The 21,391-nt window shown below is 43.1% G+C and overlaps 1 protein-coding gene across 1 annotated transcript; it reads left to right on the top strand.

The window, feature by feature from the left end:
* Positions 1–185: 185 nt before the first annotated feature.
* Positions 186–21,002, top strand: grb2b (growth factor receptor-bound protein 2b). Its single transcript, XM_028985479.1, has 5 exons — positions 186–372; positions 14,818–14,915; positions 18,309–18,431; positions 19,585–19,753; positions 19,840–21,002. Exons 1-5 carry the CDS (start codon positions 295–297, stop codon positions 20,023–20,025), a joined length of 654 nt encoding a protein of 217 aa, XP_028841312.1. The 5' UTR covers positions 186–294; the 3' UTR covers positions 20,026–21,002.
* The last annotated feature ends 389 nt before the right edge of the window (positions 21,003–21,391 follow it).

The raw sequence follows: 21,391 nt of genomic DNA, 5'->3' as shown, positions 1-21,391 counted from the left end.
CGCAAGACGTAATGTCTAACTTTTATTTCCCCCCCGATTCGCTTGTAGGTACCGCGCTGTGACCTTTATGTGAGGATCTGGTGGCGGAGGAGCGGGTCACAGACGGGAGGAGAGACTCGACGCGGCAGATCGTCGGGATCTTAGTGTTTTTACAGCTGGTTTTTTTTTTTTTTTTTTTTTTTTTTTTTCTTTTTTGTGGGGATCCCTTAATCTCCAGGATATAATCATCAGCAGCAGCACGTCCAGCTCCCTTCAACACTAGGTTACGCACAGGTGTCCGGCATTTTTTTAACAATGGAAGCCATTGCCAAATATGATTTCAAGGCGACTGCTGAAGACGAGCTAAGTTTTAAACGTGGGGAGGTCCTGAAGGTAAATGTTTAATTTTACATTTTTATTATCATTTCAGTAGTATTAAAGGTGCTCACGGGGGAATGCTGCTTTCTTCAGGCAAATCCATGTTGTTAATGAGTATTAATTTTGGCAGTCCTTCACTAAGACTACCATTCACGGAACAGTTCCCATGTGGGCTCAGGTGCCATCAGCCCTGGGTTCGTGCCTGGCTTTTCTCTGTGGCAAAAGATTGTGGCATTTTTTTTTTAAATGCCAGTGTGTTCTCCATGTCACATATCACAATATTATTATTAATAATTATATGATGTTGTAAATCCAGCATGCATTTTTCAATTAGCTATAAATGAAAACCAAGAGAAAATCACATTAATCACATTCAAAGTGCATTATGGGTCAGCAGGTTGGTAGTTCAGCGTATGCTGTTGATGGACTTTTTTTGTTCTCTTTTCAGTTAAATTGGGGGAGAATTCATCACGTGGATTATTTTGCTTTAGTTAACCCACTGGAGTAGCAATATATTTGTTAATGGAGGTTCTTTTTTTACCCGGACGCTTCCCGTATGGACACTTCCCTTGGCTGTTGCAACGGCCACTTCCAATAAAAGCATGCCTCTTATTTTCAGGTTAACACAGTGTGAATCGGTAACGTGGTTAGACCTCTTTCAGCAGAAGTGATATGATCTGCGTCCCGCTAGTGAGCCGGCAAGGCTTTATGAGCCTCGGCGTTGCCTCCGAATCCTTCTGGCAGGCGGCACCGTAGCGGTCCGCAACCTGAAAATGAAGCCGATTCATTTAGTTTAATTTACTTAAAAGGTTTGAGGGATTTGTGCAGAGGGCTGTGAGGCCAGGTCCCTCCCTCTTCTTGTCACATCCTTGCACTAATTGAATGCGTCGGTAATTATTTCAGCCTCCCATTTTCAGTTTCCTGTCATGTGGTACTGCAAGATGAGTCACTGCCTTGAAGATGATCCACGGTTTGCATATGCGTTTTAGTTGGAAAGTCTACATAAAACATGATGGAAGGAAGTTTTTTTTTTTTTTTTTTTCTCGTGCTCTGCAGTCCTACAATTCATCTTGTTAACCACATCATTGACAGGAAGTGAGACTCAGAATGGATTAAGCCAGCTGCCGTTTCTGCTTTTCTCTTCCTTTATTTCAAATTAAGTCCGTGCCCTTAAGCTTCTGTATAATTTATTTTTACCCCCTTCTTCGTTTCCAAGAACCAGGATCATTGAGCGTCATCCCACTGGCCTTAAGAGTCCGAGTCAGTAAGAAATGAATTAAATATCTTGCAAGGGTTTTTTATCCCGTGCTCGTCCTGGCCGCCTTTAAAAGTGTGTTAGATGGTATGAGAAGGTGATTCATAGGCCGAAGTACTTGGAAGTTATGCTAAATGGACACTCAGTCAAATGTTGGAAAATGTGGCCTGAAACCAGCAGCAATGTACTGTAGATGTACAGGGGAGCTTGGCAAACTGGATCACAAATTCTCACCAGCCAGCAAAAAACTGTAATAACTGCGCTTTTAAGGCTTTGCTGCTTTTGTGTTTCCTGTACAATGATAAATATATATAAAAAAAATTCTTATTTTAAAATATTACTTTTTATCTACTTTAGCTATTTTCATTGGTGTAATGGTGCTTCGTCTCTAATGATAATTTATCAGAATGTTGTAGTTTAAATGGGGGGGGGGAATTTAACTCTTTAGTGCCTGGTTGTGACCAAGGCTTTTTTTTTTTTTTTTTTTTTCCCCAAAAACCACACACGGCGCGTTTTTTTTTTTTTTTTGCTTGCTATAAAAGCTACATTGCAGTAACATTGCAGTGTCTCCATTGCCATGGGCCGCTTACTAGCCAGTTATGCCTTCTTTCCGCACTGATTGAGAGCTGGGGATCTCCAGTACCCCCACCCGACTGTATTGTCTGACCAGGTTATGCTATTTAAAAAAAAATAATAATAATTTGTCCTGAAGTGTACAGTCCATTGCAAAAACAGATTTGCTACAGTATTTGCAATGGTTTCTACCCCTTAGTAATATGTGATCATTGAAGTAGATGCAGAAATCAGAATGAGTGGGAAATGGAGTTCAGCACTTTTTGTTGGGACAGTAGTTACGTTAGTGACTCTTCCATCGGTGCCATACAGAAGCACGTCATACGGTTGCTTTGCATTTACTCGTAAAAATGATGGCACCACAATAAAGCCATTGTTCACCGCAGCGGCGTATATGGTAAGTAATTTTTTTTGTGTGATTATTTTGGTGTAATGAAGCCCCAGCCAGGTGCAGTCTGTGTAATTATTGTTCGTTGAAAAGGTTGAATCATATTTTGTCCAACTTTTTTTCCTCCCTCAATTCATACTTGCGTTTCTGTTATTTGATGAAGTCGTGTGCGTGCATGTTTCAGCGCATGTACAATGAAGTTCCTCGTTTGTTATATCTTGGGTTTTCCAACACTGCTGTTGTCCAGTTTGGTCTGAGAGCGTTATGTAAGTCAGGGCATACCGCTTTGAGTGGCAGACCCGCGCCACCGGCGCGAACGCCAGCGTATGTTCCTGCTCTCGGAGGGCTGGGCGTGGAAGTGGACGTCTGAGGCGGCTGGTTTCTGCTTACTCATCCAGTGCTCACCGGGCCTGCTTCTGCTTCTGCAGACGTCTGCTACGTTTGGAGTGCTGGTTTGGGTGCTAGGCGAGATGCTCTTGCTGTTCTCTTGTCTGAAGCATAATGGAATAAATCGAATAAATGAAAGCAATATACCCCTACTCTGCGAAACCATTTTTTTTCTGTTGGAAAGCGTCTCTTTGCTTCTCGTTTGTGTAGCTGAGCACATTTCGGATGAATTTGCTTTGACTTTGCAGCGATGTAGTGCTGCCGGGCTGCAGCCCTGTGCGGTTGCTTTGCTGTGCTGTTCTATAGAGAGTACAGGCGTTGTGGGTTTTGCACATCATTTATTGCAACTCTTGCAAATTCTTCCATTTTCTTCCCATTTAATCTGAAAAGTGTCTGTACAGTGTGTAATTGAGCTAGTGTACGCTCACTTATGCAGCGTATATCCCCCCGCCCAGTCAAGTTCACAAGTCAAAATTGTCCCAGGCAACTGCATACAGTTCAAAACCAGGTTGTTCAGCTAAAAGCAGCACTTAAAATTGCCATTTGCAGTATGTACTGTGTGCTGAACTGTGAGCAATTACATTGGATGAATTCATTTGCAGGTTTTTAATGCACCACCGTACACACACACACTTCCCCAAAGTCTGTAACTAATGTCTTATTACGGTCATACCACTGCTTCTGAGTGACTATAAGTGAACAAATACCACTTGTGAGCAGATTGTGTAAATGTAAGCTGTATTAATCCCCCCATGTGACTCTTTTATGTGTATAAATGATCACTTTTGGTTTTATTGCCCAACCCATTCTATTAACACACCTGATGTTGTATTAGTTTAAGAGTTTGGAAATCCTGAGTCATTTACATTACATTTACAGCATTTATCAGACGCCCTTATCCAGAGCGACTTACAACCAGTAGTTACAGGGACAGTCCCCCCCTGGAGCAACTCAGGGTTAAGTGTCTTGCTCAGGGACGCAATGGTAGTAAGTGGGATTTGAACCTGGGTCTTCTGGTTCATAGGCGAGTGTGTTACCCACTAGGCTACTACCACCCATATGACATTCAGCTGGTGAAATATGATCAATCTTGCCGGCCCTGACTAATATATCATGAGCGTAAATCTTGCATGTATCGCCGGCTGTATAGCTCACAACATGAACGTCTTCGCTAAACTGTAACTGGTCTGCTGTGTCCGTGAGACCAGGCTTAATGGGGAACAGTCCTGCGGGCCATCGACTTTGTAGAATTCCTCCTCCTAGGAAACTTCCTTCTTTAGAAAAGTCACTGCACCTAGGATTCTGAGAATGGCCCCCGGGCAGCCTCCATGCCGTGAAGAGGCGGTTGAGATACAAGAAGTTATGTCGCCACCTCTCTGCGTGTAAAGGCCAGGGCCCTGTAATGAGGCCAGCGAGGTAGTGACCTAAGCAATGACGCCGAGCATGTTTTTTGAGGCAAATCCTTCACACACAGAACCACAGCAGGGTCCTGAGACGTGCTGCTGTGACACTTGGAGTTTTCCTGATGCTGCATTTTGTGCTGTGTTTTCTGAGTGGGTCAGAGAGATGAAAGGTTGTTAAAACCCGCCATCCAGTACTACTTCCACCCAACACTAATCTTAACTGATGCAGTCTGCTCTCATTGAAATAATGTTTTATTGATAGGTGCCTTACAAAACCAGATTAACTCAAGAAGACGGTGGACAATAATCAATGAAGTACATAAGGGAAGAAAAAAACTATTTCTATATTCTATAAAATTGTAGAGTTAGACAATTAATCAGTTGTCGATTAAGGCCTAGGGAACATGGGCTGTGGATCTTTGGAGATTATTGCCAGATTGTCTCCCTCTCACTTCCGGTTTAGGCCTCTTTCACAATCGAATGTCATGTCTATAGGGCAATCGTCATAACGTTTACTGAGAAAATCTATCTGTAGGTGTGGCTGGTTAGCAGTTGAGGTCTCGTTTGTACCAGTGGTGGATTTAAGGCAACTGCAGGGTGACATGGGGGTTAAGAAAAGAAAAATGTTTTGTGAGGTTTTCTGTTCCTTCTACAGAGAACTGAGGAAAGGGTTTCAGTTGTTTTGTGTACTTCCTTTTTCAGAGCAAAATTGCTTTATGCCACCAGAACATCTCTAACCCATTGGGACGTAGAGGTCAAGACCTTTGAAGGGTATCTGGTATCTGGCACGAAGACGTTAGCTGTAGATCCTTTAAGTGCTATGAGCTGAGTGGGGGTGCTTCCCATCTTGTTTTCATCATCAGATCTGGAGAACATGGAGGCAAAGTGAAGCACTGCACATGGTGACCCATCGAAACGCATACCTCTGCTTTTAACCCATCACCCTTGGCAGCAGTGGGCAGCCATGAAAGGCGCCCGGGAAGCAGCGTGTGGGGACTGTACCTTGCTCAGTGGTACCTTGGCAGTTCAGGATTTGAACCAGAAACCTTCTGATTACGTGTCCACTTCCTTACCCGCTAGGCCACCACTGACACCATTCTGGTAGGCCTAGTGGGTAACACACTCGCCTGTGAACAAGAAGACCCAGGTTCAAATCCCACTTACTACCATTGTGTCCCTGAGCAAGACAATTAACCCTAAGTTGCTCCAGGGGGGGACTGTCCCTGTAACTAAGTCGCTCTGGGCATCTGATAACATCATTTATGTTCTGTAAAAGTCTTTCAGTGGAACATATCCTGCTTACTTTGTTGCTATGCTGCATTTGTCCATCCACATGATCTAGAGGAAAACATCACTCATAAGACAAGGACTGCATCTTTCATTACTCCATGGTCCAGTTTATACGTACCTTCTGCACAGCATCTTCTGGTCTGTCACAACCAGCAAGTTTTTATCACAAACTGGGAACACCTTACAACACCTTGTCTGCTCGGCTGTTCCATGGCTGGTGTTTGTTGTTATTCCCTCATTATCCCATTTACAAGGAGCTGATAAAAGGTCTAGAGTTCATTTCAAGTCTGCTGTTTGCCTTTGGAATCTGTTGCTGTCAACACTCAATGTGAGAAAAAAATTAAACAAAGCCATCACAGAGATAGCAAGATCATATGAACTGTTCCTAAGTCACCATTCTTAAAAAGAAAGAAGACACCAGAAGACCACGGAAAAACCACTGTGGTGGATGATTCCTTTCACAGCTGTTGGCCTGATCAAGAACGCTCTCCGGGAGGCAGGTGTATGTGTGACAGTCGAGAGAAGATTTCACCAGAGTAAATACTGCCGGTTCCTCACACGATGTAAACCGCTGGTGAACCTCAAAAACAGGAAGGGAAGATTACGGTTCTGGAACAACCATCCTATGGGTCAACTTGTACCAGAGTGATGGGAAGAGAAGAGTATGGAGAAGGAAAGGAACTGGTCATGATCCCGGACGCGCCACCTCTTCAGGGAAGCACGGTGGTGGACATACGGCCGCCAATGGAACCGGTTTGTAATTATTGTAATTATGTGACTGATTCTGGTTGATTTGTACGGGTATCTTACGGTGCCTTTTTTTCCGGCCATGGTTTTGATTAGTTTTTGGTGCATGTTTTTTTTTTTTTTTTTTTTTTTTGTGTGTGTTTCTGAAGTGCCACGATACAGTTGTCGTTTTGCTGTGTTTTTAACAGATCCATCCTTGTGAACGCATCCTTGTGAAGGTTTTTCTTCACGGTTTGCCTCCCCATTGGCTCTTACAGCATAACACCTGACCTGAATCTGATTGAGCATGCATTTCACTTGCTGAAGACAAAACTAATGTTGGAAAAGTCCCCAAGAACAAGCAGGAACGGAAGACTTTTGCAGGAAAGTCAGTGCGTTACCGGGCGTTACCTAGCGGCTGCTGATGTCTGCGCATTCCAGACTTCCAGCTTTAATTGCAACCAAGTATTTAAAAAGTGAAAGTTAGATTTATAATTGTTGATTTGTCCCATTACTTTCGGTCCCTTTAAAAAAAAAAAAAAAAGGGAGGCACATGTTGTAATTCCTACATCGCTATCCTTATTTGGATGTAAATTCCCTCAAGCTAAAGCTGGAAGTCTGCAGTTAACGCACATATCGATTGCTTCATTTCAAATAACATTGTGGCGGTGTACAGTGCCAGAATTGTGTCAATGTCCCAATGTTTCTGGACCTGACTTTTTATATGCTCACAACACCTACGTCAGCAACTTGCTGGGTCCTCTTCACCCTTTTCCTAATAGCAGTTCTTTTTCCCTTCTAGGTGGCTTTTTAGGCTAGGCAAGATGGAACAGGTCTCTCCTTCCCCCACCCTTAGGCCAGCAGCTGCTTTGCGTCTATCTGTGCTTGGCATGCTAACCGCCACATCTAAAGCATTACGCATGTTGTTTTGCCCCCCTTCGGTCACGGAGCTCCTCTTCTCCTCGATATTTATGCGGATTCTGCGTTTAATGATCGTGGAGAGGAGCAAACTGATCTTTGTCTTCTGCCTTTTCTGGCTGTCTCTGGAGTCTGCTGGGATGGTCGCACAACCTTTTTCTTGGATGTTAAGAGGCCAGGCCGTGACATTTTGCCATTTCCCATGAGCACCCACATCATTGCAAAAGCTGATCTTTACTTTGCAAGAAACGGAAGCCAAGAAACTGACTCATTGAGGACTAACTGCAGCATTTCATCAAAACCGTAAAAAGGGGGTCGTTTCTCACCAAAAAGGGCCATGCACCCCTTCGCTGTCCTATGTAAAAAAAAAAAAAAAAAAAAAGGCACTTGGGGTGGTGGTGTGCAAAGTCAAGCCAATGCGTGCGCTGGGTTTGCGTTATCTTGTGTAAATCTGTGCGCTACCTCGAAGGCAGCTTAGAGCCGCGCTTCATTTCGCAGCACTGATGTGTGCAGTTTTTGCTTTAACCGATTTCTCCCCGAGGGAAGATTAGCAGCAGCTTACTCACGTTGGATTGAAGCTTTCTCTGAAGAATGTCAGGATTATGAGTCGCCATCTTCATGATTGCGCACACACACACACACACACACACATATATATATAATTTATTATTTTTTTTCTCCCCTGAAAAAAGGGAACTAAATTTGCATCCTGAAATCAGAAGCTGCCCACACTTATTTTTGTAAAGCGTTTTAAATGTAAGCGGCATTTGGAACGCCGGGCACAATTTGTTCAAGGAGTGTGCTCGGTGCGTGGAAAGAGGGTCTTCCTTCAGCCGTTTTTAAACTTTCTGCTCCCGAGGGCTGCATCTTCCCCTCCATCTACCCTTATTTACAATGATCCGTTAATGTAGAGCCCATACAAACCTGCTCCTTAAAGCCTCCAGCAACATGTGCACTGGCACTCTCCAGGAAGTTTTATGCTACAAAAATGAGCTTAAAAAAATTTTATCAGAGAAACCATAGGACCAAGTTATGGTTCCAACTTTGCTTCACACTTGCTAATTAAGGTCCCAACATTAAGACCTTTCAAATGAAGCTGCTTCTTTCAGTAATAATGTTTCCGTATGCCAGGGGATTTCAAACCATCAATAGACCTACAAAGGCCGGCTGCGGTCTTTCAAGCGCTTCTACAGGACTCTTATTGGTGGACATATAAGCAGTTTTTGCTGTGGTGCTGAGTGGAATTGGTCAGAATATGAAGTATGAATTCTTTGTGTGTGAGAGAGCGGGAGCCACAAAGTGTAATTGAGCAAGTGAGCGAACGTTAGATCTGCTGGGGTACGTGGTCAGAATCCACCACATTTTGGACTGATGCTTTGTTGTTGCCCTGGCCACACTTCAAAACATCACCACAGAAAACACCTTCAGATCCTGGTGGTCACATGTTTCACTGCCGAAGGCTTCGGTTTTTCATGCAAAGTGTCCCATTCAGGTCTCGGTATGCACATTTACGCCATCAAGCAGTATATTCAACATTTTGGCCCTAGGACATGACCTTTTTATATAACGTTTTATATTAACTCTCTGAAGAGTCTAAGGCACGGCTGAGTGGAACAGTATTGCAATACCTCCATTCTGCCAATAGACTGATATGATTTTTTTTTTTTTTGTTTACACAATTTTATGCTTATCAAGCTTTTATTGTGGGTCCAAAAGTGGGAATCTGTTGTGTTCAAGTTTGCTTTCTAATACTATCTGATCTGTAGCATGGTAGACATTGTTCAATGTCTGGAATACTGTTTAGGTAAGATGACTCTGGATTAGCCATGTTTTCCTTTACCAGTAGGTAAGTAGCTTAAATGGTCAGCTACGTCAGCGCTTCTTGTGTGGGAACGCTCATTTGTGCAAAATAGTCCGAACTAGCGTTGGTGACCGCCAACTGTTTGCGACTTTGTTGTGTCTGTCAGAGTAACGTGTGTAGTTACTTAATCACGTCTGAAATCTTATTTGTACAAGGCTTATCATTAACCAGTTCTGCTTCCAATCGCACAATGCTTCTTGCTCAATGAATTCTGCCCCTGTGGATCGGTAATGTGGTGCAGAATTCCTCTTGTGTGTTTCTGAACTTTACTTTTTATCCTGTGTATGAGATGGAATTATGTTGTAGAGCTGTAATTAATTGTGGCAGAACTCAGTGTTGTGCCTTTTGCACTGATCCATCTTTTACATCTTAAAATGTCAGTATTTGAACACACACCCTTGTTCGTTTTCTGTTCAGCTGTAACTCGGCCATGCATGGTGGAACACCCTGCGTAATCATTTATTTGCATGACCACATTTTCTCTATTTCTCACATCTCTTTTGGAGGGGAAAGTGGTGGTGGGAGAGACGCGGTCATGCTCCAAATATCATGGGTGGCACTGGGCAAGTGGGCCCAGTTTTTAATTTTATTAAAATGTTTCCCCCATTAATGTACCAGTGAAAGTTCTGTACCTGCCTCATCGATGAGTTGGTCTAGATTTCATATCGTTTCATAATACATTTTTGTATTTTTTTTTTCCCATAAATTGAGTTTAATTGATTGTCGTTACATTTACCTAAACCCAGATTTGTTTATGTAACTGTAACACGACTAGTAGTTTTCATGGTTTTAATTTTTTGTATTTTGAAGCGATTTTAGAGGAAGTTAGACCAGCTGCAGTTATTCTGCACTGCCCTATTATGAAAATGTTTAATGTGGGGAAATTTTTAAGTTAGTTTTACGCCATCTTTTTTTGCCAGCTGTGGTTTTTATGTGAGACAGCTCTGGTTTCCTGCTTACACCCTGTTTCTTTTCCTCCCCCTCCTCTCTGTTTCTGTGTGTGTGTGGCATTAGTTTTAGGGACCTGGCCTCTGTAGTAGAGGCCCTATCAATAAACTGTCAACCCACCACCTCAGACCTCCTCGGCTCTGAGGATGCTGGGGGAGGAGTTCTCTTTTCCACCCACCCACCCACCCACCTGGCCCCAGCCTTCAAGCTCTACTTCTGCAAGACTCTTCCGCAGAATCCTCATAGCCACTCGATTCTCGCTTCCTGTTCTCGGCTGCTTCCCCCCCCCCAGCAGCTTCCTGTCCCCTGCCACGAGCTGCTCTGTTTCTGGCTGCTGAAGTTAAGGAGAGGTTTACTATGAGTCACTGAGACCTCTCGTCTTTTGGTGGATGTGTGTAACATAAACTGCACTGATACTTCACTCAGGGCTCTAGAGTGCAACCAAATTTCTCAATGGTGTGACTAAAAGAAATCGCGCCGGTGCGACCAGCCATTCGAGAGAAGAAGAATCTCTGTAGACTCCATGACCTCTGATCGGTCCTGGTCCAGATATTCCTATAAGTAGACATTGAGAGGTGAGTATCCTGGACCCATTAGATAGGCAGAAAAGCTGTAACCACATATAAGATCTTTAATCAGGCCTTAAAAGTTAAACCCGAACTAAACAAGTACAGCTTTTTAAAAGCCCGAACCAACATCATTGTAGTGGCAGATGCTGGCCAACATGACTGTACCAATATGCCTTGTGCGTGTTACACATCTTTTATCGTTTTTAACATCAAGTTTTTTTTGCCAGACCTCAGACTTTGCTTTCGTAATCGCCAGGAGCGAGCCTCCGTTCCATAGCCTCAAAATGGACTTACAGTCTGCTGTAAATTTTTTTTCTCATGTCATACAAGACAATCAATAATCTGCTTCTCTGTTCCATTGACCTTCTCTCTTTCGAAATGAACTCAATTATGTGTTGTTTCTGACTTTGCTGCATGACATTGTATTTTAACCTTAATTACATGTAATTAACTGGCAGTCATAAAACAAGGACTGGGAGTTGTCAGCTCAATAGACAATCGAAAAATGTCTTCCATCTATTCACAATGAACTACAACTTGCATCTGGTCTGTGTTTTTTTTTTTTTTTTTTTTTTTTTTTTTTGGTCAATATTCGTTGGTTGCATAGAAATAGCGGCGTGTGCTTGACTGACATCTCTCTAACCCTGACGTCCCGCTTGCTGAATAGTGAAATTGCCTCTGGCCCGCTGCATTACACAATCTTCTGATCAAACGCCGCCCGGTCTGGTTTCAAAAGGAGATGACACCGACCCACACACCCTGACACTGTGAGACACTGACATGAACAGAGCCCTTGTTTTTGGCCGCACGTTTGTTTTTTTTACTTTTGAAATATGGGCAGTGTTTTTCTTTTTCTCGATTATTGGATGCTTCAAGTGCATTATCAGAAATGGCAGGCATTTTGGAAGATTATTCCAATTTCTCCCCATAATCCCCGCGTCCTCCATGCGAAGCGGCTCTCTGGATTGCGGCATTGCCTGTGCTGCCAGCCGACCGAGCTCCGCATCCAGCGAGATTCTGCTAGTGGCAGCTGTGGAGGAGATTATCCCCTGCCGACCTTCAGCTCACAACATCTGAACTATTGTCCCCCTCTTCAGATACGACCCCAGCTGTACTGTTCCATGCTTCTAAATCATTTTGATCCGATCAAGCAGCGGTGATGTGTATAGTTTCTGTTTTAATAATTTTACATTATTAAATAATAATTTTTATGATTTGTAAATAGGTGTAAATGAATTTGTGAAGCACATGTTAATATGAATGTTCGAGTAAGCATGTGTGTGCTTTTATTGAATGGTTTTATTATTAAATTGTTTTAGTTATAATTTTCTCATTGGCCACTCGGTTCTCAAAATAATGAACAATACTGGTGTTTTTGATTCATTTAACCTGCTTACAAACACAGTAGCATTTTATTTATTTAATTAATTATGTAAATCCAACATATCACGTGCCTTGTCCAGCAGCACTATGTAAGAGGTCACCTGACATTACACGTGGCCATCAGTCACTATGAACAAGAGCGTCGAGCGTCATGTAAGCAGTGGACTGAATCGCCACATCACTCTATCGGACGTGGTGATTGATACGGCAGCTGACGTGTCTATTTTCCTGTCTCATCTCTCGTCCTCTTCTGTGGAGAGTCACTCTTGTTTGAGCCCAAATCTCCGAATTTTTGAAATGAAATGCACTCCCCGCTCTTCGTAATATTCTGTGAACAGTAAAAAGATGTAGGCTGAGGTAAACCTTGCACGCGAGCCCTTAAGATCTGCCGTTGCTGCGAGCTGCAGGTGGTTCCCATGCATCTGCATGAATCAGACGAGCGCCGGCGGTTGCCTGTTGGACTCTCCAACACCAAGCTGCAGCAAGCGCCTCACCCCGCACAACAACATGGTGTTCTGTCCCGTGCTCACATCTGTAGGTGGGCACAGATTTCTCTTTATCTGTTTCAAATGAATTATCATGAAGCATTCCTTCAGAATCGCAAAACCTCAAGACTATATTTCTACGATACAATCTATACTATAAACAAAATACTATCTATACAAATCGTGCTGAAAGAAATCACGGATTGCGTGTGAAAATACCAACCCCCTAAATAAATAGAATTGTATGCAGGGCCCCATGGAGGTTTGTGACATTGCGTCACCCCTCCAAGGTTGTGAGTTTGAATCTTTGCTTGGAACTTGTGTGTTTTGGAATTTGCATACTCTTCCCCCATATTGGCAGTGGTGGCCTAGCGGTTAAGGAAGCGGCCCCGTAATCAGAAGGTTGCCGGTTTGAATCCCGATCCGCCAAGGTGCCACTGAGCAAAGCACCGTCCCCACACACTGCTCCCCGGGCGCTTGTCATGGCTGCCCACTGCTCACTCAGGGTGATGGGTTAAATGCAGAGGACAAATTTCACTGTGTGCATTGTGTACTGTGCTGCTGTGTATCACATGTGACAATCATTTCACTTCATATTGCTGCAGGTTTCTTCTGGGTTCTCCGGTTTCCTCCTGCAGTCCAAAGATCTCAAATCCAAACTCCTACAGAACTTCTCCACTAACCTCACCACTGCTAAATTGACTTTCTTCAGAGCAAAACTGGAAACCTCTGCCCACCACCCTCAAAAACTCAAAATATTCTCATCTCGCACCACCTCAACCTTCCTTCCTCTACAATATCAGATGGATCCGCCCTTATCTATCAACACAGGCCACCCAGATACTTGTACAGTCTAGTGATCTCACAACTGGATTACTGTAACTGTCTTCTAGCAGGTTTACCACCTGTGTGCAATCTGACCTCTACAACTAATGCAGAAAGCAGCAGCATGGCTGGTTTTTCAACCCACTGCTACACTCCCTCCACTCGCTCCCAGTAGCTGCCCCACTTCAGATTCAAATCACGACGGTGGCCTACAAAGCCAAACATGAGGTTTCACCGACCAACCTCAGAGCCCTCGTTATACCTCGCACCACACCTCACACGCCCCGACCCTTCAGTACTGGTCACTTCACTGCTGAAGGGACGAGGAAGACACTCATCTAGACTCTTCTCCGTCTTGACCCCGAGGTGGTGGAATGAATTTCCCCTCGAGGTCAGAACAGCTCAGTCGCTGAGTATTTTCAAACAACACTATAAGACCTCTACTAATATGTGATTAGAGTGAGCCTAAATTGTGCGTTTGTGTGTGTGTCCCCACCCTGGACCTAGTGTCCCAGGATGGGAGGGAGAGAGAATTATAGGGTGGTAGTAGCCTAGTGGGTAACACACTCTCCTATGAATCAGAAGACCCAGGTTCAAATCCCACTTACTACCATTGTGTCCCTGAGCAAGACACTTAACCCTAAATTGCTCCTGGGAGACTGTCCCTGTAAATACTGATTGTAAGTCGCTCTGGATAAGGTTGTCTGATACTGTAAATGAAAATGTAATATAATTTAATAAAAGGGATGAAAAGCCTGGGAGATCTAATATGGATGAGGTATGTGTCTTAATTGGTTATCCATTTTGTGTGTGTGAGTGATGTTTCAGAAAGAGGATGAAACCATAGATCAGTCATACCTGTTTTTTTTTTTTTGTTTTTTTTGTGCGTATTCTCTCCTCTCAGTCCCCTTTTTTTTTTACTGTGGTCCATGTGACAGCTGGCAGGCTGTACGCTCTGTAGAACAGGGACAGTGCTGGCCTGTGGACAGCTGCGGGGGTGAAGTGAAGTGCTCCCCTCCACCCCCTCGCCCGTCCTGTTCGGCCCACAGATTACTTAATTCGGGGTTTGATGGTTTATATTTTTTACTGCTTCAGCAGATATTATTAAAGTGTGACAAGTCAAAAAGCCTTGTAAAATCCTTATGACCAATCGTTTTATTATTTTAATTAATTTCATTAACTATGGAATGGAAATAACTGGATGACCACAGTGGGTGATGTTGGTTAAAAACAAGGGAGTTTGAATGATTTGAGGCAGATTATTCAATACAAGTTCTTAACCTCTTTTGTTTCATATCTTGCATTTTTATTTTCCATTAAAATTTTAGGTACGTTACATGGTCTGTGTTTTCTTTTTTTTGAACTGTCTGTGTATACATCTCAAACCATGTACTCCTGTTGGGGTTTTTCACCTGGCCAAAATTAATCATTGATATTCTTTCTTGCCAGGTATTAAATGAAGAATGTGACCAGAACTGGTACAAGGCAGAGCTGAATGGAAAGGATGGCTTCATTCCTAAGAATTACATCGAGATGAAAGCGCATCCGTAAGAAGCCCGCCTTCCCTCACACTACGCACCACCTCAACTCAACTCGCACCACCACACCACCTCATCTCGCCCCACCACACCTCGCACCGCCACACCTCACCTCGCACCACCTCAACTCGCCTCGCACCGCCACACCTCACCTCGCACCACCTCAACTCAACTCGCACCACCTCAAACCCAACTCGCACCACTGCAACTCACCTCGCACCACCTCAACTCAACTCGCACCACCTCAACTCACCTCGCACCACCACACCACCTCATCTCGCCCCACCACACCTCGCACCGCACCGCCTCACCTCGCACCACCTCAACTCAACTCGCACCACCTCAAACCCAACTCGCACCACCGCAACTCACCTCGCACCACCACACCACCTCATCTCGCCCCACCACACCTCGCACCGCCTCACCTCGCCTCGCACCACCTCAACTCGCCTCACACCACCACGCCTCGCACGGCCTCACCTCGCACCGCCCCACCTCACCTCGCACTAAGGGTGTTTAAATTGAATCACCTAATTGATGCATTCTGCATTAATGCAGCTCAGAACATAACCAATTATATTATAATGCCATTGCTTGGTGATTTTCTGGCAGCAGCATTAAACTTCTATCTGAGTTCTATCTGCCTGGTCTCTTTACAGTAGCTCTCATCAAACTGACATATTTCAAAGCATAATGTGAAGTAATGTAGAAACATTGATTGGATGCATCGAGATATCGAATCGCTAATTGTAATCAAGTTGAATTGTGAGAGCAGTGAAACAAACCTCTACCTCACACCACGTCTCACACTACAGCCCACCTCATAGCACGTCTCACTCTACACCCCACCTCACCACACACCACATCTCACACTAAATGAGTCCTTAAAGGAGCACGTCTCCATGGCTCCACCCCCAGCCTCCCCTCTCCCTGGATGAATGAACGTGCTGGAGGCTCTTTTAGGCCTAATTGAGTATTGACTGTAGAATTGTTGGTCCCAGAGAGGTCAGAGGAGTGACAGTTGGGACGGGGGTCTGGAGGCCCGCCCCCCCGCTTCTCCATCTGCTTTTACGGTTTTACTGCCAGTAAAACGGGCCAGATTCGCAAAAAGCATGAGACCCTACTGGGTCCAGGACCTGTGGCTGGTTGAGCCAATTGCTATAATGAAAAAAACGTTTAAGGGTGCTTTTTTTAACCAGTAATACGTTAAAGGTAGGAAAAGTTTTTGTATGGTTTATTTTAACAGAGGTATATACAATAAATCTCCCCTCTCTGTGTCTTCTGTATGTATCAATCTATTCTGTTTTTCTGCCGTTTTCTCAAATTCGTTGCTTTTATTTTACCTCCTGTTTACGTCCTCCATTTTATGATGCCTACAGCATTAGCAATGTCTGCTGTTGCACTGTGATCACTTCCTCTATACTGTGTATTGGCCCTGTAGTCTAGACTCCACCGCATTGTGTGTGTCCATCTGTCCTGTGTACGCTGTGTTTGTTTGACTTTACCATCTCTGGACGCCTTCATTTCTGTGTATATAAAAATTCGGATGAAATTAACGCAGATAATGAACAGAAGGCTCTCTCTGAACATGGCTTTCATGTTGGCTAAAACCAGCCTACCAGAAATATTTGAAGAACTGGTGGATTCGTTTTATTAATTTAGCAGGCCTTCATTTCGTTTCAGGGCTTGGCTCTGTTATTAACTTTTCATTATTTTTTCCCCTGCTGAATATGAGGTCAAATGAGATGCGCCATTAGTAGTCACTAATTATGACTGCTGGTGTTAACAAACACATTATGGTGACCTTCATAACTAAAAAAAAAAAATTTTTTTGGATAATTCTCACCGAATTATTTAGCGTTTCAAGACTTCATGTAAATGTGACATTGCTAACTGGAACATTGATTTGATGAAGAACTGAAACATTGATCTGTGCCTGTGGACAACCTGCTGCAGAAACCAGAAGCCAACAAGCCATTTTACGCTGCCGTGTTTTTCTTTTGAGATTATTAACCTTCCTTTTAGTTCTCATCTGGAACAGTTTATCTCCACACGGGTCAGAGCTGCCATGGAGCATGATGATGACGCAGCAGCAGCAGCGTTTTGATGCTCTCTTAGCAGTCTACAAGCATGATACTGTTGTGTTGCTTCTAACTGTGTACTTTAAAAATAAAGACGGAAACCATGCAGCAACCATGTTTGTGAATGGGCAAAAAAAAAAAAAATAATAATTACATTTAAAGCATATATCAGACCCCTTTTTCTAGAGCGACTTAGTCAGTAGGTACAGGGACAGTCCCCCTGGAGGTACTCGGGGTTAAGTGTCTTGCTCAGGGACACAGTGGTAGTAAGTGGGGTTTTGAGCATTAGGTGGAGTCGTTTTAAATTGTTGGGGGAGGGGTTTAAAACTTCCTTGGGTTCCTTGTGATTTGTAACCTGATGCCGTGCACACTTCATCAGCGGCGGATCATCCAAGGAAGGCGTGGTGGGGGGGTAGGTTTTATAAATTGGCGTTTGACAGAGAGAGAGAGAAACCAGTTACTCCAGCTGCTGTGTGTCGCCTGGTGCACCAATGTGACCGCGGCCAACGGCAACACGGAGACGCCATGCAGCTTCAGGCACCAGCTGCTGGTGCATATAGAGCTGCAGTAATGTGAGACCACGCAGTATTAAAAAAAATGACAATAATAGTCACAGAATGTGCATGTATTAAACATGAACATTTAACATTAAACAATAAAATAATTTTAAAATAATACCAATGCATACACAACAATTTCTTGAGTAAATATTTGCAAAATCGCTCTGCTTTTTCCACTGAAATATGAGTAGGTGGTGACTATGAGGAAGTAACTTTTACAAAAATATGGGGAAAATATTGACTACATATGGGGTTTTATCCTTTATGTTGGTGGCATGTATCTTGTGTTTTAAGGGATGTGTATCCACTTTATTTATTTTCCCTCAGTCGTCCTAAATAAAACCGTAGAATATAAATCCAACTTTTGTTGTATTTTATATTTGAGTGTGGGATTTCTGATGGGTCTCCGCTCTTCCGTGCTTCGTTTAATTGGTCTGTCCTCTGCTTTTATCAAACAGGGAACTGTTCTCAGCCCAGGCCGTGCCTGCCCACATAAAGCACAAACTCATTTTCTTATTAATTTCATGCGTTTGATCAAAGGAGACTAGAATGAGTAATCGTCTCATGACATGGTGCTGTCTGACTTTTGTCTTTTTTTTGCCTCTCAGTACCCAAATCGGTCAATAGTAACTATAGTAATAGTTCTTTTTTAATGTAGTGTGACTTCTTACAGTAGAACTGTAAGATATATAGTGGTTTATTTGTATTTTTTGGTAATGAAAGGGTTTTAAAGTGTTCTGTTTTTCTGCCTCTCTGTACAGGTGGTTCTTTGGGAAGATTCCACGTGCACGAGCGGAGGAGATCCTGAACAAACAGAGACACGATGGAGCATTCCTCATCCGTGAGAGCGAGAGCGCACCAGGAGACTTCTCCCTCTCAGTCAAGTAGGTGCTCCTGCCTCCAAACCCTGACCTTTGTCACAGTTAGATATCTTTTTTTTTTTTTTTCCCCTCTATACATGTCTGTCTCACTTCCCAAACCTACCAATCGCCAGACGTAGCGTCTGCAAGAGGGCTTCTAGTTCCCTAATTTTTTTTATTCAGTCGTGTCGTCCCCCCCCCCCCATCCCTCTCCCTCGCCTTTCATCTTTACACAATACCTGCGCTGACAAATTTCCTCCTATGAATTTGTTTAGTCACTCCAGGGTTAATCCATCCATTTTCCTTTGCTGTTGTCTGTATGTAAAGTTCTCTTTGATAACTATCAGCATAATTGCTAATCCAACTCACCGGTTCCAGTAATTCTGACTAATCTTCTGACTGCCTGAGTGGGAATAATGTATCTGTCATAGGTGCAGCGATAGGATCGGACGTCGGGGTCGGCTGGAGAGCAGGTTTAGGATGCGTGCAAGGAAAGATGTTGAAGGATCATTTGCTTGTGCAGGAAACGCCTACTTCAGTCATTATCTTTTCACTGAGACCAGAATTATTTTCAGTTAACACATATCGGGAACTTAACCCGCCCTCAGGCAGGAGGACACGGGTGACGTTGACTTTCAGACACAAAGTCCATCCGAGAATTTGCAGTTTGAAATTTCCACCCAGCAGAGCTTTTTTTTTTTTTTTTTTTTTTTTTTTAAACTCCGCCCTTTTATTACAAGACAAACTAAAACTCTTGTTGCAAAATATTATATTTGGTGTAATTTGCTGGTATATCCCTTTTCATCCAGATGATTTAAAGATAACACCACCTAGGTTTTCTTTTAATATGATACTTTCGTGAGCCAAGGGAATGTTTTCTGGGAGTTAAAAAAGGATAGCCTAGATAATAACACACTCACCAAAGAACCTGAAAACTCTACTTACTACCATCCCATAAGCAAAACACTTAACCCTGAGTGTCTCCAGGGGGGACTGTCCCTGTAACTACGTATTGTAAGTCGCTCTGGATAAGGGCGTCTGGTAAATGCTTTAAATGTTATGTTGCTTCCCAAAATTTAAGACTTGGAAATTCCAACATCTCTCCGTAGTACGCTGGTCATTTTTCACTTTTTATTTTTTGCATGTTGCAAATCTCTCTCTTTTGCCAATCCTCCAGGTTTGGAAATGATGTCCAGCACTTTAAAGTGCTTCGTGACGGGGCGGGAAAGTACTTCCTGTGGGTGGTGAAGTTTAACTCTCTGAACGAGCTGGTAGACTACCACCGCTCCACCTCTGTGTCACGGAACCAGCAGATCTTCCTACGAGACATAGAGCAGGTCCCACAGGTTAGTTAGACTTTCTCTCTAACACAAACACACTGTCCTGTATTTAGAATGAAGCCGTTGACCTCTGTCCATCCCTCTCCGTACAGCATCCGACGTATGTGCAGGCACTGTTCGACTTTGACCCTCAGGAGGAGGGAGAGCTGGGATTCCGGCGCGGCGACTTCATCCAGGTGCTCGATAACTCTGACCCCAACTGGTGGAAAGGAGCGTGCCACGGCCAGACGGGAATGTTCCCGCGCAACTACGTCACACCTGTCAACCGGAACATGTAAAGAAAAAACAAACGGTAATTCCACCAACCAAAAAGCAACCCTGAAGCCCTTGGTCCCGCCTCCTCTTCCTTCACCCTTGGAGAGCAGAGAAGAAACAGAAGAACAGAAACATAAAAAAATGGAGAAATAAGAAACCACTCTCCTGTGTGTCATCCTCGAAAAAGAAAAGGAAAAATTAATGCAAAATTCAATTCCTGAGAATGTTTTCCATCACCATGAACGCTTGCAGTCTGGACTGAACGGTCTTTCAGGGGAGAATGTAAAGAGAAAAATGGCCGGAAAGAAGACATAGTGCATCAAAATCTTAAGTTGAAGCCGGAAAACAGCTCACTCTTCCCCCTGCTGCTTCTGCCACATTCACCACTCTCTTTAGTCTGTTTTCTCCACCTTCCTCTTTTCTGAGCGCATGTTTTAATTACTTTAATGAAACACCATTAACATTAAATTGTCTTTTAAAAAAAAAAAAAAAAAAAAGGCTTATCACGTCAGAGTATATTAAATTAAATCTTGAAAAAATTAAATAAAAATGCAGACAACACAAGATTAACAAACAGTTGATGCTGAATGCAGCAAGGTTCCAACTTTGAGAACGTTGTGCGTGGGATGTGGGCTATGTGAAGAAAATCACCTACAGAGAGAATCCATTTTTTAAGAATATATATATTATATATTTGTATGTGTTTTTGTCTGTTTACCTTTCAAAAACAAATTTTATTGTCCTTTTGTGTTTTTCTTTCTTTATTATAAATTATGTTCAATTTTTTTGGATGAAAATCTTGCAGCTCTTGGGACGTGCTATATTGTCAGTATAATTTTATGAATTATCTGAGGATTTTTTTTTTTTTTTTGGATAAAGAAGAATTAAATGGCGTGATGTTTTTTATCATTATAAATAGGTGCATACAGTCAATAATCAAAGATTTTGTGTGGATTATCTGATTCTTTTCTTTTTAAAAAAAAAAAAAACAATGTGCAGAGCCATAATTCCTGCAGGGTGTTGAAAGTCTACATTAAAGCCAACGTAACCTGCTGCGCACACTAGTGTTGGACTGCATGAGGGAGCTGAACCACAAAACCCACCACAGCAGAGACAGGTCTGCGTTTGCATGGTGTCTTGGGTTTAAAAAAAAACATTTAAATAATAAAATGCATCTGCGTGAACTTCTGGCGCATTCTTCAGCACTGTGTCAACCCACCCTGCCGCCCTCCTTCATTTTTAAGTTGCCATCAGCTTTACCAATGTGCTGTTTCACCCATTGTCCTCTGTGCTGTGCTGTTCTTTTTTTTTTTTTTTTTTTTTTTTTTTTTGTGCGTCCTGTTATTTTAATTTTATATATTTTTTGTTGTTCTCTCTGGATAGTGCCTT

This window comes from Denticeps clupeoides, chromosome 7, assembly GCF_900700375.1.
Source record: "Denticeps clupeoides chromosome 7, fDenClu1.1, whole genome shotgun sequence".
NCBI classification, from domain to species: Eukaryota; Metazoa; Chordata; class Actinopteri; order Clupeiformes; family Denticipitidae; genus Denticeps; species Denticeps clupeoides.
The sequence above is the reverse complement of the archived record's forward strand: the minus strand, read 5'-3'. Positions and strand labels throughout refer to the sequence as shown.

Bases quoted from the DNA above. Each gene is read 5' to 3' on its own strand.
- grb2b (XM_028985479.1), top strand. From the start codon at position 295: ATGGAAGCCATTGCCAAATATGATTTCAAGGCGACTGCTGAAGACGAG. The intron at 373-14,817 runs GTAAATGTTTAA...CTTTCTTGCCAG, and splicing joins AACGTGGGGAGGTCCTGAAG to GTATTAAATGAAGAATGTGA. The intron at 14,916-18,308 runs GTAAGAAGCCCG...CTCTCTGTACAG, and splicing joins ATCGAGATGAAAGCGCATCC to GTGGTTCTTTGGGAAGATTC.